This window comes from Tupaia chinensis, unplaced genomic scaffold, assembly GCF_000334495.1.
Source record: "Tupaia chinensis unplaced genomic scaffold, TupChi_1.0 Scaffold000320_1, whole genome shotgun sequence".
In the NCBI taxonomy this organism is placed as follows: Eukaryota; Metazoa; Chordata; class Mammalia; order Scandentia; family Tupaiidae; genus Tupaia; species Tupaia belangeri.
The window spans coordinates 5,144,936-5,161,985 of record NW_006159813.1 but is presented as its reverse complement, the minus strand read 5'-3'; the positions used below and the strand labels follow the sequence as shown (position 1 = coordinate 5,161,985).

The 17,050-nt window shown below is 48.1% G+C and overlaps 1 protein-coding gene and 1 long non-coding RNA gene across 2 annotated transcripts in view; one reads left to right on the top strand and one right to left on the bottom strand.

Moving 5' to 3' along the window:
* Positions 1–15,627, bottom strand: part of NOS1 (nitric oxide synthase 1) — a 121,641-nt gene extending 106,014 nt beyond the window's left edge. The window contains 1 exon segment of the mRNA XM_027773089.1: positions 14,473–15,627. Within this exon segment, the coding sequence (XP_027628890.1) occupies positions 14,473–15,197 (725 nt within the window). The 5' untranslated portion in view covers positions 15,198–15,627.
* LOC102480266 (uncharacterized) lies at positions 4,193–6,579 on the top strand. Its single transcript, XR_335027.2, has 3 exons — positions 4,193–4,256; positions 5,984–6,044; positions 6,364–6,579. It is a non-coding gene; the product is annotated as an uncharacterized LOC102480266 (long non-coding RNA).
* Positions 15,628–17,050: the final 1,423 nt, after the last annotated feature.

Sequence of the window (17,050 nt, the reverse complement as noted above, 5' to 3'; positions counted from 1 at the left end):
CTTTCAGCTCTGAAACTCCTAATCCTATGAATATCATACAATTAGAAATGGGAATTCTGCAGAGAAGAGAAAAAGTTAATATATTTTGAGCATCTGCCATGTACCAGGTACTTGCACACATAAGTCACTTTACTTAATCTAAACAGACATTAGAAGCTCTATTTTAAATTTTTTGAGAGGTTTTTGCTATAGGGTGCATGCAATCGCCAGAAAGATGGAGACAGACAGAGATAGAAAGTGAGAAATCACCCCCCAGGGGGCATGGCCACGCCTCAACCTTTTCGCCTCCATTCTCCTCTCAGGATCTTGGGCATACATGCACACGTGCCTGGCGTGAGTTTAAGCCACTGAGTCTGGGATTCGAACCACAGTTGACTACATGTGAGTCCAGTGACATAGCCATTAACGCCATCTGCTGGTCCCTAAAAGCTCTATTTTAAAGACAAAAAAAAATTAAGCACAGAGAAGTTATTTAAGGTTTCTAAGGTGCCACAGAACAGAGCTGGGATTTGAGACTAGGTCTAACTGATGGTCAGCCCAGATCCTTTGTTTTGTTTTGTTTTGTTTTGTTTAGAATAGAGGTAAGAAAACTGGTCCAGATGCTCATTCTAAGCCAGAGGTGACAGAGCAAGTAAACCAACATTCCTCTTTGAATGAGGCCAGTTCACAAAAAATCACAGGGTATGATTACCTAGACAACTCTCAAATGGATCACACAGATTTGGAGTCTTTTGTCATCATCCTTTTGTTTTTGTTTTTATTTTGAAGCCATTAATACCTTCATTTAAATAATGTAGTTGAAGTGTTTTGCCAGCACAATCTTATTTCAAAGTCCTGTGTGATGAGCAGGGGAAGAATACTTTTAATATGGGACCATATTAAAATATGGAGTGCGGCTCATCTGGGTTGAGCTGTTTTGCTTCCCTTCACCTAGAAGCAAAATCAGAAGTAGATTTAGTTCAATTCTCAGCCCATAATCAGTCAGTGATAATCAGGTCTGAAGGAGACATCTGGCTTGTTGCCACAGATCTGCTCACCCTGGGATCTAATTGCTTGATAGTTTTGAATGAGCAGGGTAGCATACTGAGTTAGGACATGGACGGTGGATTGGACTGGATAGAACTGGGTTCAACTCTTGGCTCTGCTAGTCATAAGTTGTGCAATTTGGAACACTTAACTGGTATTAGTTTACTCTTCTTTTAAAAGAGGTTGATAACACTTTGGAGAAAGATTAAATTAACATGCACAGTTTTGTTTGGTGAAAAAAATAGGAATTCGTGCCATTTTTTCATATGTATTTTTACATGAACTTTTCAAAGAGCCTTTTGATGCGGTTAAGTAAAGCCCACAGAACTTAATGGCATGGCACCAGCTATCATTCTTACTACTAATTTGCTTGTGGATGATCAGACAGAAGCTGAGAAAGGAACTTTTCTGTATAGAGTGTTAAGATTCCCCTAAGTCATTACTGTCTAGTAGGATTTTCTGCAATGATAGAAATAATTCATGGCTGCACTGTCTGGTTTTGGAACACTTAACTGGTATTAGTTTACTCTTCTTTTAAAAGAGGTTGATAACACTTTGGAGAAAGATTAAATTAACATGCACAGTTTTGTTTGGTGAAAAAAATAGGAATTCGTGCCATTTTTTCATATGTATTTTTACATGAACTTTTCAAAGAGCCTTTTGATGCGGTTAAGTAAAGCCCACAGAACTTAATGGCATGGCACCAGCTATCATTCTTACTACTAATTTGCTTGTGGATGATCAGACAGAAGCTGAGAAAGGAACTTTTCTGTATAGAGTGTTAAGATTCCCCTAAGTCATTACTGTCTAGTAGGATTTTCTGCAATGATAGAAATAATTCATGGCTGCACTGTCTGGTACTATAGCCACTAGCCAATGCGGCAATTAGCACTTGAAATGTCGTTATTGTCACTGAGGAACTGAATTTTTAATTCTGTTTAACTTTAATTAACTTAAACGTAAAGAGTCATGTGTGGCTCATAATTACAGTCTTAGTGCTGCTCGGAGTCTTAATGTCTCTGGGACTGAGAAAAGAAGGCATACACACTGCCAAGTTGAGAAAGGGGCATCTTCTCTGGGGGCTGGGGTACAGGCGGAGATATCTGCATTTAGACCATTTTCGAGCATCATGTCTTATTCATGGAGCCCAGGAGCTTGGAAATTCTCTGCTTTCCTTCCCGTCTCCCATCACTCCTGGTCTGTTCTCTACTCTTCTTCCTTCCCAAGGAGCTCACTGTGTCCACTTCCACCTTTATACTTGCCCTCTCTGGATGCCCTTTCATCTTCCCTCTATGGACAGCCAACTCCTATTCAGCCTTCAAGGCCCACTTAACCTCTATCCTCCCCTGGGAACTAAATCAAGTTAGATATGTAAAATGCCTAGCATATAGTCACCACGAACTAAACATGAGCTGTTTATTTTCATTTACAACTAAAGAAACTGAAGGCCACAAAAATTAGATAACTTATCAAAGTTGTCACGCAGTCAATGAGCAGTGAAGCAGATTTGAAAGTAAGATGTCTGCTTCTCGCTGTCATCCTAGCTAAGAATGTGAACAGGGCTTATGGGGACTAGGGGAGCCATTAGGCTGGACAGCATGCTTGTGAAGAACTTCAGATGTGGATACTGATGTTCCTCTAAACGAGGTGGGTATGTTGAATGTAATCATCTGTGAAATGTAATTTTGGTAACTATTTTATCATTTCTTCATTAAAATACACACATGCACGCACGCACGCACGCATACACATAAGAGTCACAGAAGGAGGTGAGCAGGACCATCTCGCGGCCTCTGAGAAACTGGATAGTGACCTTCCTTTGTCAGTAATCATGAGTCCCAGTCCTACCCAACAGCCTGGAGTGATCTGTCTAGGTAAGGGTTTCTCAGCCTTGCACTATAGACATTTAGAGCCTAGAAATCCTTGTGGCGGAGAATGTCCTGTGCACTGCAGAATGGTGGCACCCACCTAGTTACAACTCCCCAAGTTGTAACTACAAAAATGTCTCCAGACATTGCAAGCTGTCTCCTGGGAGGAAAAGAACTGCACCGGACCCCACTGCGATGCACTGGTCCCCACTGCGATGCACTGGTCTCCACTGCGATGCACTGGTTCCCACTGTGATGCACTGGTACACGCGTGGCTGAACATGCTGATCTCACGCTTCCCCACGCCATCCTTGCTCTGTGCCTGCCCAAGGGTCTGTGAGGGCCATTCACTCGTCTCTAGCACCCAGATGGGATTGAGGAACTCACCTTTACCAAGTGGCTCCCACCCTACCTCCTCTCAGGTGTCCTTGCCTATCTGGAAAAGCCGCCCTCCTACCCAAGGACTTGGCATTTTAGTGCAGCAGTGTGCCAGAGCTATTGCATGGTTACGTCTGGCGGTTCTCCAATTCAGGGCATAATTGAATCACTAGAGGGGCTTGTTAAAATTCAGACTCATGAGCCCACCCACTGGAGAATGTAAAGAGTGGGTCTAGGAGGAAACCTGGACCTTGCATTGTCAGAGCACCCCAAGTTGTCCAAAGACCACTAGGAGCCCCATTTCCCTGGGAGCTCCTTAGCCCACACTCTAGCAGGAGACAGCAAGGTTCCTCCTGGTTACAAGCACCACTCTCCCTGTCACTCTCCTTCCTCTATGCCCTTCCCCCTGCTCTTTTGCTTTCCTTGTTCTGTTCCCCTATAAGGCCAGGTATGGGGCTCTGCCTCCACACGGCAAGCATTGTCTACGCTTTCTGGCAACAACTAAATTAAATCCTTTTTTCCTCCACTTTGCTAGCTGGATGCTCATCCCCAAGCCAAGAGTCAGTCTAGCATCTCTAAATCTTCCGAGAACCTTTGCCAAATCCTTCCAACCAGGACTTCCTGCGATTAGGAGCCAGGTCTCCCTGACCTCTTGCACAGATGGGGCAGGGGTCCCGTGCCTGACTTCACAGGAAGCCTGTATGTGGAGAGTCGGCTGGTGCTGACAACCAACCAACCCCCAGGGCCCGGGAGGAAAGCAGGTGGGCCAGGCCTGTGTGCGGGGGCACAGGGAGGCGGGGGCTGTCACCTCTCTGGACCAACCAGGCAAGGAGGCTGTGGGAGCAGCTGGTGCTGGCAGGAAGCCCTGAGCACTCCTCAGCCTGCACCACATTCCCTCGGACTCTGCTTCTCCTTGCCCTCCACATTCCAACTACCTTTGGTTTCTGCCTCCACTGGCTCATGAATACTGGTGGCCGAGTTAAGGTAGGAAGACTTAGGGGCTGTGAAGAACAGCTCTGGGGTCTCTGCAAATATTTCCTCCTACATATCTTCATGCCATGGTGGGGGGAGTTCTTGATAAAGAGAAAAGTATGTTTTTGAGGATAGAATTCTATTATGAATGCTGTTGTCGCAAAGTGAGTGAGGGCCTTTGGGCTCTGCCACTATCGTGTTTTTTTACTATTTAAAAAAAAATTTTGCCACAAGGCATGTGTGCTCACTGGAGAGAGACAGAGAGAGAGAGAAAGAGAGAGAGATAAGGAGAGAGCGAGAGAGATACAAGAAAACAACGAAGCTCTTCCCATGGGGTATAGTCATGCTACAATCCCTTCTCCTCCATTTCTCCCTCCTTTTGGGATTTGGGACACACCCAGCATATTTCTCAAGTCCTGAGTCTAGGACTCAAATTGTATAGTTGGCTATGGGGGACCCAGCTACCTCAGCCACCAGGCCATGGGCTGACCCTCTTTTTTATTTCTCCCTCCCTCCCTCTCTTCCTTCCTTCCTTCGGCATGTATACTTACCAGAGAGACACAGAGTGAGAGAGAGAAGGAGGAAGAGAGAGAAAGCACCTTTCATGGGGCATGGTCATGCTGCAATCCCTTTTCCTCCATTCTTCCTTCTCGTCAGGATTTCGGGCACACAGGTGATACCTGGCATGTCTGTCAGGTATTAGGGCCAGGATTCAAACTGCAGTCAGCCATGTGGGACCTGGCTGCTTTAAACACTAGGCCATGGGGCTAGCCCTATCATATTCTCAATTACTAACTCCACCAACGCTGGACAGGAGTCTCAGACTTGCATGTCTGCAGAGCCAGGCTGGAAAGACAATGGGAACCTAGGGGTCTGGGTGCTGGTGACCTGAAGAGCCCATGGCAGCCTTTTCCCAGCTCCTTGTCAGAATGTGGATTCTATGTTAACAGCTCTTCTGACTTTTTTTAGGGGGGAGGCAGGTGCTGGAAACCAGTTTGAATGTGAGATTTTATCTATTTTTTTAAAGAGAGATTTTTGCTATAGGGCTTGTGTGCTCACTGGAGAGACAGAGAGAGAAAAGGAGGGAGGGAGGGGGAGAGAGAGATAGAGAGCGAGCGAAAGTGAGCAATCGCTCCTCAAGGGGGATGACCACAATGCAGTTCCTTCTCCTCTATTCTCCTCTTGGGACTTTAGGCACGTGCCACACATGCCTGGCATGAGTTTCAATTTGCCAGGTCCAGGACTTGAATTGCAGTTGGTTACGTGGGAGCCCAGTGACATAACCACTACATCATCTGCTGGTCTTTTGTTTTTTTTCTATTTTATCACAAATTCACCTTTTTGGAAATTCTGCAGTTTAAATACAACTCATGTGGGACCAGCAGTTAGCGTAATGGCTATGTCGCTGGACTCCCACATAGTCGACCACGGTTTGCGTCCCGGACCCGGTGGCTTAAAACTCACGCCGGGTGCGTGTGTGTGCATGCCCAAGATCCCGAGAGGAGAATGGAGGAGAAGGGATTGCGGCATGGCCATCCCCCTGGGGGAGAGGGATTTCTCGCTTTCTGTCTCTCTGTCTGGTGAGCGCATGCACCCTATAGCAAAAACCTCTCCAAAAAAGAAAAAAAGCAAAAAACAAATACAACTTATGTGATCCTTAACCCGTTGCGAATTTTGATTTAAAAGGCTGTTTTAGAAGGAATGTTAGGGCTTATCTGGTCCACATTCCATTTTTCCAGATGGGGAAACTGAAGTCCAGAAAGACCAAGGGAATCCCTTAAAATGGAGAGCTGGTGAGAGGTAAAATGGCGGGGTGGGGTGGGTGGGTAGAAACAGGTTCATTGGACTGTCCAGTGAGCTTGTGATGGGGATGGGGACGGGGACAGCCACTGGTCAGCCCTGGGTCTGGCTGCTGTGTTGCTCAATGGTGTTGGCTGGATGAGTGAGGCAGAGTGAATAATGGCCCCAAAGACATCAGGCTCTAGTTGCTTGACCAGTATATGTCCCCGTGTATGGAAAAGGGTCTTTGCAGATGTGATGGATGTGAAGGATTTTGAGATGGGCAGATTATCTGGTATTAACTGGGTGGACCCTGAATGTAATACTATGTCTTGACCAGAGGGAGGCAGAAAGGATTGGCTAAAAAAGAAGATGATGGAAGTAAGATGATACACTACTGGCTTTGAAGATGCAGGAAGGGTCCAGGGGCCAAGGAATGCGAGGAATGAAGCTCTAGAAGCCAGAAAAGACAAGAAGTGGATTCGTGTCTAGGGCCTTTAGAAAGGAACCCAACCCTACTAACTCCTTGATGTTAGCCTGATGTTAGCCCAGTGAGACAGCCCTTCAGCGCTGGGACCTTCACAACGACCAGAGAATAAAGGTATGTTGTTTTAAGCTATCATGTTTGGGGTAATTTGTTACAGCGGCCATAAGAAAATGGTAAGAATTGGACCAGCAGGTGGCATGGAGGTTAAGGCGACTAGATTCTACATGGCCAACTGTGAGATCCAAGTCCGAGACGCACGGCTTGTGCATGCCCAAAATCCCAAGGGAAGAATGGAAGAGAAGGGATTGAGGCATGGCCATTCCCCAACCCCCACCGAGTGGCGATTTCTCACTTTCTCTCTTTCTGTCCCCCCACCCCACTCCCCCAACTCCCTGCAATCACATGTGCCCTGTAGCAAAAATTTAAAAAAGACAGCCAAGTGAGCAAATTCAGGCAGGGACATGGAAGATAGTAGCAATAGTGTGGCCGAGGGCCCCGCCCACTTGCTGATCTCACTGTCCCCCCACCCCCACCACCCCCTCAAGGCGCTCACGCCCCACAGGTCCTCCTGTAGTTCCTTGAGCATCCAGACCTGGTTCCTGCCTCAGGGCCTATGGTCTTGCTATGCCCTGTATCAGGAACACCCTTCTCTAGATTTCCCACGGTGGAGATACTTCCGGCCTCAGTACAAATGCAGCCTCTGCAAAAGGCCTCCACACCCCATGACTCTGATTTGATATTCACCCAACCTCAAGCCTCTTTTCTTCCAATCTCTGTGCTGATTCCTTCATAGCATATATTGCCACCTAGATCACATGCATTTGTTTGCTTATTACTCATTTCTCACTTCTGATGTGACTCTGCGTATACCTTGGCGTGAAAAATGGTCAAAAGCCACTGTTTACATGTAATTTGGGGTGGAGAAGTTGGTGGGCTTTTTCCATTGCTCTACCTTGGAATGACACTCACGGACTCCTAGTTAGAACCAGGACAGCATTAGGCGCTCGTGCTGTGTGACCCTGGGAAAGTTGCTTCACTTCTCTGAACCTCCATTCCCTCCTCTATAGAAATGGGCTAAAATCATACATGTCCTATTTACGAAGAAGAATTCACACAATCTCAGAAGAAAGGTGACTGTTGTGGGAGGGGTTATCAGAGCGTGGGGTGAGGCTGGTCTGCTGGTCCAGATGGATGCTGGACCGGGGACCTTGGCCTCTTTAGAACCCTCCTTCAGGGCAGCAAGCTGGGCAACCTGGATTTTCTCTAATATGCAGCATCTTAAAGTGACCGCTCCTAAGTGTAGAGGTGTCAAAAGCCCCCGATGCACCACCTCCCTTCCTCACTGTCCCTCACACACAGCCACCACCTGCCAGGGGCACCTTCCTCTTGGGATGGAAAGAGGCATGAGACTGCCTCTAGAGTAAACATCACTTCTTTCCCAAATTGAGTGTCCTGACCCCCAAACAACAGAGACGCCCAGAAGGGAAATGGAAGAGAGAGCCAAAGAGAACTAGTCTGTCTCTAGAAGGAAAGAGAAAATGGAAGATGGTTCTGTCCAGCTTCTGCTTGGCCCCAGAAGCCATGGGCTGGTGAGCGTACCTTGGGTTTGGGGCTCCAGGCCTGGTGGGCCTCCCTGTCACCCAAGTCAGCAGGTTACTTGAGCTGCACACTCTTCATCCAGTGTATAGGATGCCAGGGCCGATCCCCACCCCAACACAAAGCCTGTATGAAGAGGTCACTGGGGGAATGAGGGTTTCCCAGGCACCTATGGGTCACAAAGGGCCAGAATCATTCCAGGCCTGCCAGGCCCAAAGAACATTCTGCCTTCAGGCTTCCGATGCCTGGCTTGGGACACTGATTCTTTTCTTTTTAATTGCCAAAGGACATGTGCACTCACCAGAAAGAGACAGAAAGGGAGAGGGAGAAAGCACACCTCAACAATCCCTTCACCTCTACTGCTCCATTCTATCAGGATTTTGTACACACACCCAGCATGTTTTTCAAGCTGCCAGATCTGGAATCAAACTGTGATCAGCCATGTGGAATCCAGCTCCCTTAACCTAAGCTATGGGTTTGGCCTGATTTTATTTTATTTTATTTTCTTCAGTTTTATTTATTTATATCAGCCATAAACAAGAGACAGAAAGACAGCAATCCCGACAAACCTTGATGCTACAATACACCCCCAGCTTCAGTTAGCCCCAGATCATGGGTATGTGTGTGCCCACTGTGCACAGGGAGGTCTCTGGATATGAACATGGAACCTTCCTATGTGGGTTGACCTCAGAGAACATCACGTTTTACTGCCATGCCCCATCTGGCCCCTGGGACACTGGCAATCTGTGAGGGCACTTACGGTTGTTACAATGATGGGAAGGAGTGTTCCTGGCAAGATGGAGGTGGCATCAGAGGTGGCAGATGCCCATTAATACCAGGGATGAAGTTAAAAGTAGGCTTAGAGCTGACCCCATAGCACAGTGGTTAAGGGAGCCAGAACCCACATGGTCCATTGTGGTTTGAATCCCGGCTCCAGTGGCTTGATGAACATGGTGGATATACGTGCATGTGTGCCAAAAATCCTGATGGGAAAGAAGGAATTGCAGTATGACCATGCCCCATTAGGGGGTGCTTTCTCTCTTTCTTTTCCCTTTTCTGGTGCACACATGTGCCCTCTAGAAATAAAAAAGAGAGACAGAGAGAGAGAAAAAAAAAAAAAAAAACACAAGGAAGACCTTGGATGAGATCCTAACTTTTCTTGTGTTAAAAATATGAGGGGTCATCAAAAAGTTCATGGAGAATACATATTAGAAAAGCACTAATGATGGGACCAGCAGATGGCATAATGGTTATGTCACTGGACCCCCATGTAGTCAACCGCAGTTCAAGTCCCAAACCCAGCAGCTTAACTCATGCCAGGCGCATGTGTATGTGTGCCCAAAATCCTGAGAGGAGAATAGAGAAGAAGAGATTGTGGTGTGGCCATCTCCCCTGTGGAGGCTGATTTCTTGCTTTCTGTTCTCGCTTTCTGTCTCTCTGTCTCTCTCTTTCTGGTGAGCGCACATGCCCTATAGCAAAACCCCCCCCCCCCAAAAAAAAAAAAACCACATGAACGCTAATGAAAGTTATTTGCGGATGATAATGTATATGATAATGTATTTGTCTTGATTGATATGCACCATATTCATTCTGGAAAAGGCAATGCTATACACTATAAAGACATATAGTGATTAAATGCAAATTAAAAAATAAAAAAAATTTTGGAAAAAACCCACACTATATCTGGATTTCATTTTTCTTTGGCACTAAAGTAACCTTGTACTTTAATTTACTTCTCTCGAACTTTTGAAAGTCCCTTGTATGACTTGAAGTTTACTGAATTTTCCGTGCATGTAGCCATTGGGTAAACCAAGAAAGATTGATGCACCTATTATTTTATCAGGAGTCATTCACCATTCTGGAAAATTGCATCACTGAGATGATGCAGCTGGTGGCCTCTGAGGTGCCAAAACAACACACCTGTTCAGTCTGCAGTTGATGCTGTCATGTTTGCACCAATTCTATGCTTTTTTGGCATTTGTAATTTTGCTATATGGCATGTGTGCTCACTGGAGAGACAGAGATAGGGAGACTGAAAATGAGAAAACACTACTAGGGGGATAGCTGCACCACAGTAACTTCTCCACCATTCTTCTCTTTGGATTTTGGGCATGCTCATACTTTCACCTGGCATGACTTTCAAGCCACTGGATCTGGGACTTGAACCACATAATTGGCCATGTAGGAGCCTGGGCCTTAACCACCACACCGTTGGCTCATCCATCAATCCTAACTTTAGAAGCAAACATTTGACCATTCCCCTGGACTTGTGTCTAAGAGTGGATATATTAGATTACAGGTTCTTCTATGATCAGTATGTTTATGCTCTATCACCATTAATTTATAGTTAGGGCATAATATTGATTAAATATAAAGTGTGACTAGGTTATTAACTATCCGGGCATTGACTTCTGGTTAGTATAAAGGGCTTTTGCAAATATTTATGATGGCTGACTCTGTGATGGAATGGGAATGTGCCGTTCAAGAGAAGCCAGATCCAACGTGGTGATGATCATGGTTCAAATACCATGCTGGGCATCACAAAACATGCCAGACATGCACAAAAGTGCCCAAGGTCTGATAGGCTGAGCACTGGAGGGAGGGGACCCTGTGGAAGGCGTCCTCTCTCCTTTCCCCTCTATTTCACTCTCACATGCATGTACACACAATATGATGAGTAAAAAAAAAGAAAAAGAAAAACAATATAACAAATAAGTTTTTTTTTTTTTTATAAAGGTCAACCCTATCGTATAGTGGATAAGCACTGTGCAGACAGAGCCAGATCCCACATGGCCTACCCTCATTCAAATCCTGACTCAGTGGCTTAAATACATCAGGCATATGTGCACATGCCCAGGATTCTGATGGGATAGAGGAACGGAGGAAAATGGATTGCTGTGTGACCTAGCTCTGTTGGGGGTAGTGTGTCCTCTCTCTTTGCCTCTCTCTCACACAAGTACTCTATTATGAATCGAAATAAGTTATTAAAAATGGGAGGGAGGGGGTTTCAAGTCTGACATGGGTGTAGACCATTGCACCAAGGGGAACATGCAGTATTACTCAGCATCGCTCACATTGGTCGTTGTTCCAGCAGAACTACTCGGCTGTGTGGGTTTCATAGAGCGTGTACCTGCCCTGGGCTACTTTCTCCATTTCTACCTCCTCGAGGGGGGGGAGGGGGAGTGTTTTCTGCTGTTTTTGGTCAAATGACCTAATCAGATGCAACACTGAGATGCATGGCTAGAGGGTGGACCTTCATGGTTGAGGCCGGAGTGCTTAGATGAAGCTCAAGTTAGGAAAATGGGTCTGGTAGGGCAGGACCGATCTGTTTAGACTGACTAGTCCCACCCTCATCCTTGGGGAGACAAAGGTAGGAGATTGCTTCCCCGAGATGGTGCTTGGAGGCCGCTCAGGTCAAAGCCCTCCACACCAAGGGTCACACCCAAGTCTAGCATCCTGTACCAAGCATTAGCAGGATCTAGGATCAGCTCCACGGAGGGGCAGGGCCCAGATCCCAACTTTGGATCCCTAGAGGACTTTTCTACCTCATGTCTGGACACTCAGACTGCTAGGGTTGTGAGGCTGTGAGTGAAATTAGACCTCAGGAATTTTCACACTCACTCCTGCCCATTCTGGGCCCCCAAAAACCATAGTCAAGAGTATGGAACATTGGATAGTCAGCAGCCTTGGGAAGGGGACTATGCCTATATAAGGTAAGAAGGAGTCCCCAATTCTTATTGCTCTTCTCCGAGGTGGTTGAGGAATAGGGAGGGTCGCATAGGAGGGGGGCCGAGGGCATGTCAAAGGGCAATCTTCGGGGAGGCCCACTTTCCAATGCCTCCTGGCAACAAGGCCAACGCCTGCAACGTGACACTGGATCCTACAGCTGCATTAGGATCTATGTCCACTGAATGAGACAGCCTGAATCCCAGAAGACAGATAAGCCAAGGTCTATAGGCACTACCACCCTGGGTGTGCTGCTCTAGGGACCCCAGCAAGTGGCAGCTCCCCTGAGTACTAGGTTCCAGCTTAGGCAGCCTCTGGTGCTAGTCAGGGTGAGTCTGGCCTCACATCTTGACCGGCCAGGAGAATCCTGAGGACAGATCCTGGCACCCACTTCTGGAAGTGGCTGCCTAGGGCAACAGAGGCCTCCAAGCATCTGTTTCTTAAAAGGGTCACCCCATGCCCTGAGGATCAGGGCCAAGACTCCCAGTCTTCCTTTTCTTGGAGATGAGGATTTAGGTGTGGGAGAGACTCCCAGGAGTCAGAGGGAAAAGAGAGTGGGCTGGAGGGCAGGGGCTTAGGGCAGTAAATGACCCTCGTTTCTCCTCTGTTCAATGGCTTCTGACAGAGCCCATCATCCTATTAGAGGGGACTAGGGTTTTGCAGGAATTGGCCCACTTTTTGCCCAGGGGTGGGAAGTGAGGAAAACGCAAGGATGCAATGGTGTGCTGAGGTGGGATGCCATGGAGTGAGGGGCCCTCCAGTGCTGGGCTGCCCCACCAGGGAGGAAGACTGGGTCCCAGGTAATTCCTCAAACAAGCCAGCACACTCCTACCTGAGGGCTTTTGCACTGGCTGTACCTTCTGCCTGGGATGCTTTTCCCCAGAGAGCTGCCAGTCTCCCTCTTTCTCTTCCTTCAGGTTTTTTCTTTTATTTTCTTTTTTTATGGAGTGTAGGCTTGCCAGAGAAAGACGGGGGTGGGGTAGGGGTGGGAATCTCTCCCCATTCTCTTCCTGGGATTTCGGGCATGCACACAAACACTCTAGGCATGATTTTCAAGCTGCCAAGTCCAGGACTTGAACTGTGGTTGGCCTTAGGGGAGTCCAGCATCTTAACCCCTGCACCATCTGCTGGCCCCTCCTTTAGGTCTTTAATTGTGGCCTTCCTAGTGAGACTCGCCTTCTCGGCTTAAAATTTCCCCCTCCTCCCACACTTTTGATCCCCTTCCCTGCTTTAAATATATCCGAGTGTGTATCATTAACATACTACATATTTTTCCTATTTATCTTATTCACTGTTCATCTTCCCCACTATACTGAAAATGTCCCACAGTCAGGGAGTTGATCTGTTTCATGCACTGCGCTACCCCTAGAGCCTGTAACAGTGCCTGGCACATGGTATAGAATGACAATCATTTTAAAAACAAATGCATAAAAATCCAGACCCCCCCTGTGACCAGCAGATGGTGCAACAGTTACGTCACTGGACTCCCACATGGTCTATTGGGGTTTGAGTCCCGGACTAGGTGGCTTGAAAATGTTGGGTGAGTGTGCACGCATGTTCAAGATCCCAGGAGGAGAATGGAGGAGAAGGAATTGTGGCATGGTCATTCCCCCTGGGAGGTGATTTCTCACTTTCCCTTTCATTGTCTCTGTCTCTCTTTCTGAAGAGTGCATGCCCCCTAAGGCAAAAACCTCTTTAAAAAATCCAGGCCCCCAAGGGGCTTCTTGGAGACCTCTAAGTGCTCTTGGGACATGTAGGGGTTCCTAGGAAATCTGGGTGACCCCAGGCCCAAACAGCTCTCTAGGTAATCTTAGACCTACCCTGCAGCATCAGGGGCTGAAGGCTAAGTGCCAGACCTATGAAAGGGGCAGAGAGAGACTTCTCTCTCTCATCTCCCAACCTTCTTCTCCAACCACCGGGCCTAACTGCTGAGAAGGAGTAAGCATCACCCACTGTTGCCAGCTCTCCTTCCCCAGAGAATCAGAAATGTTAATCTGGCAAAGAGGGGCTGGTACCTAGGTCTTTAAAATTTTAGCCTCAAATCCCACATAATCCAAGCAGATTGCAGTTTGGGGGAGAGTCGGGGCCAATTCCATCCTTACATGCCCTTTCCCTCCTTTACAACCTTCCTGACCTGGACTGGCTATGGGGAGGAGAAAGCTGGTTTAGGCTGAGGGTGGTGCAGGGCTCAGCTCTTCCCCTCTCTCCCCAGAGCCTTGACGTGAACCACCACCTGAGTCTGCCATGGACACGTGCCTCTCCCTTGCAGGGCCACCTCAGGAAAGGCCCCCCTCTCTGAACCTGGCTTCTCACTTATGATACATGGATTGCAAATCACCCACTCTGGAGGGCTCCTAGCGGGGTTCCTGGGATGGAAGACACCATGTGCACTACCGTGAGTGCTAATTAGTTCTGGGTTTCATGGGAAGAGATACATCTTCCAATGTTGCCCATTGCCTCTTGCAATTTTAATTTTAAGAGGAAGATCAAGAATGGTCAAGTAGACGTGCAGGTGCAGCTGCCTGAGACGGCGCAGGTCGGCTCTGGGCTGTGAAGTTGAGTCTCTCTTGCACACATGCATGTATACACACACACACACACACACACACACACACACACACACACAACAGTGGGGCTTACCTGTCCACCTGGATGCCTGTGTCTTTCATCTCTGCTTTGGCAGGTCCCCCTCCGTTGACCCCGTGGCTCCCACTGGTGAGAAGGTTCAGCACAGGCTCTATCTCCTTGAGCAGCTCACTGTTCTCCCCACTGCCCTGGATGCCCACCCGGGCACTTTTCTTGTCAGAATCCTGGCTTGCGGGCCTGGGGGCCAGGCCATTGGCATGGGTGAGTGATCTGGCTTCCTGCCCATTGTCTTGGGCATGCTGAACTCTGCCCCTGGGACCTGTGGCCCCATCTACCAGCAGTGGCTGCTCTTTGCTGGCCAGTGGCTGGTGAGAGAGATCGACCGCCTTGGTGGGGGTACCTAGAGGCTGAGTCACCCGGATAGTCTTGGGGGTCCCGTCTCCGGTGAAGGTGGTCTCCAGGTGCGTAGTAAAGCCCTCAGGGCCCCTCAAAATGAGAACCACATGGGTCTCAGAGGCGATGCCCCTGAGCACCTCTAGGGCACTATCGTAGCTAAGGTCCACCAAGGGCCGGCCATTGACGGCGAGAATGATGTCCCCGGCCTGGATGAGGCCACTCTGCTCCGCGGCACCCCCACGGATCAGGTCGGAGATGATCACTGGTGGCTTGCTGACCCGTTCCTTTACCAGGAATCCCAGGCCCCCTACTTTGCGTTTGAAGAGGCGGACAGAAATGACATTGGGCTGGATTTGCTGGACACTGAACACGTGATCCTCCATGGTGCCTAGTTCAAGGATCCTGTCCAAAGACTTCAAAATATTTCAAGCCAAGGTGATCTTGCCAGGAGGAGCCAGGCTCTGGGCTCTGCCGAGAGAAGAGGCTGAGGAGACGGGCGCTGCAGAGGCTTCAGTCTTCTGTCTTTGACGTCAACTTGGCGTCACCCACTCAGGGCCATTCGGCCGTTAGGTGGCATGATTTCATGAGTCTGCCTCCCTCCTTGTTCTCTAAGTAAATGATGGTTGACCAGGCAGATGTCAAGAGAAGTGGTGGGACGTGTCCCTAAGCAACAGGTCAGGCAGACTGGGGAGAAGTGTCTGGTGGATGTGTCTAGAAGTGACGCATGAGAGACATGAGTATTCTCCAGGCAGCTTGTCGCCGGCCCGTTAGATTCAGATCAGATCTCGAGCTTCCGGAGCTAAAGAGAAGGAATAAGGGAGGGGGTGGAAAGGAGAAAAAAGAGAGATTGAGTGGAGGGCCCAACACCACCTTTAAAACTAAGATGCAAAACATACCTACTGACGAGACTGGTCACAAAACACTCCAGGATTTGGAAGCTGACCTGAAACAAAATCCTTCTTTGAGGAGGACATCTTCCCCACTCTGCTGCAAACTGCCTACTTTACCTTCTGAGCAAAGCCGAGAGACTAAAGGGTCTCTCTGGGGGAAATCATGGACAGGCAGCCTCAGAAATCAAATGGCAAGAATCACAAGACCTCTCTTGGCCCAGAGGGTGGTGCAGTGGTACTGCACCTGGACCCACATGAGGAGGTCCTGGGCTTGCTTCCTGGGCCTTGCTGCACATTCCAGGCTTGTGTGTGTCTGTGATTTGGTTGGCTGAGGCTAAGGGAAGACAATGGTGTGAGAAACACAGAGAGAAACACACACACAGAGCGATGCAATGCAGCTGGGGGTACTGTTTCTCTCTCTTCTGAATGAAATAAATAAACTTAAAAAAATTCTGCGACCGTCCTTTTTTCTTCCCCACTACACAAAGTCTCTGCTCCAACCTGTCACACCACCTTTTGCTCTCTGTTTTGTGTGAGTATTTCTCATTCACCACTCAAAAGCTCAGCTGGCATGGCTTTTGAGGCCTCCCTTCCAGCCACTTCCAAACCCCTACCTCCCCGAAAAAAACCCACTGGAATGGGAATGATGCTGCCTCCCATGAATTGGCTGATGAGGGATCCCCATTGGTCTACAGGACCATTTCTGTAGATGTCTGGCTTGCTCCAAGTTCAAAAGGATAGACCTGGCCACCCTGTAAATATTATAAGCACAAAAGAGGTGGCCTCACAAGACTGTGGATGTGCTCCATGGGACATTGAAAATCCTGAGAGAGAAACCCCAGGAAGTATGGATTTCATACACTATGGTTGGCATAGCACATAGTAGGTTCTCAGTGAATGTTCGTGAATTGAAGATGCCCTCCCCCACACTGCAGACTAAACACAGCAGACACTGAGCATTTCTCTCCCATCTCTCTCTCTCTCTCTCGATAGACAGATATCTCCCCTCTTTTATCCTCAAGGTGACCTCTCAGTAGACAAGGAGATCAAAGTGTGGGAAGGTCCCAAGATCACATAAAGAACGGCAGAAGAGAGAGGATTTGAACTTGAGTTGACCCTACTCTTGAGTCTGAGCTTTTAAATGTATACCGTTGTATTTCAAATCTATATTCTAGTTATTTTCTCAACTCCCAACTTTACTCCCTGAAACACTGACAATTTCCAAGTCACTGACGCCCTCAAGTTCAAGAAAATGGGGTGTGACTGGAGCACCAAGGCCAACGGGGAGCGGGGTGGTGGTGGCTGGAGCTGCTATGGCCGAGGTAAGGCATGTGCACCTGTAGCAT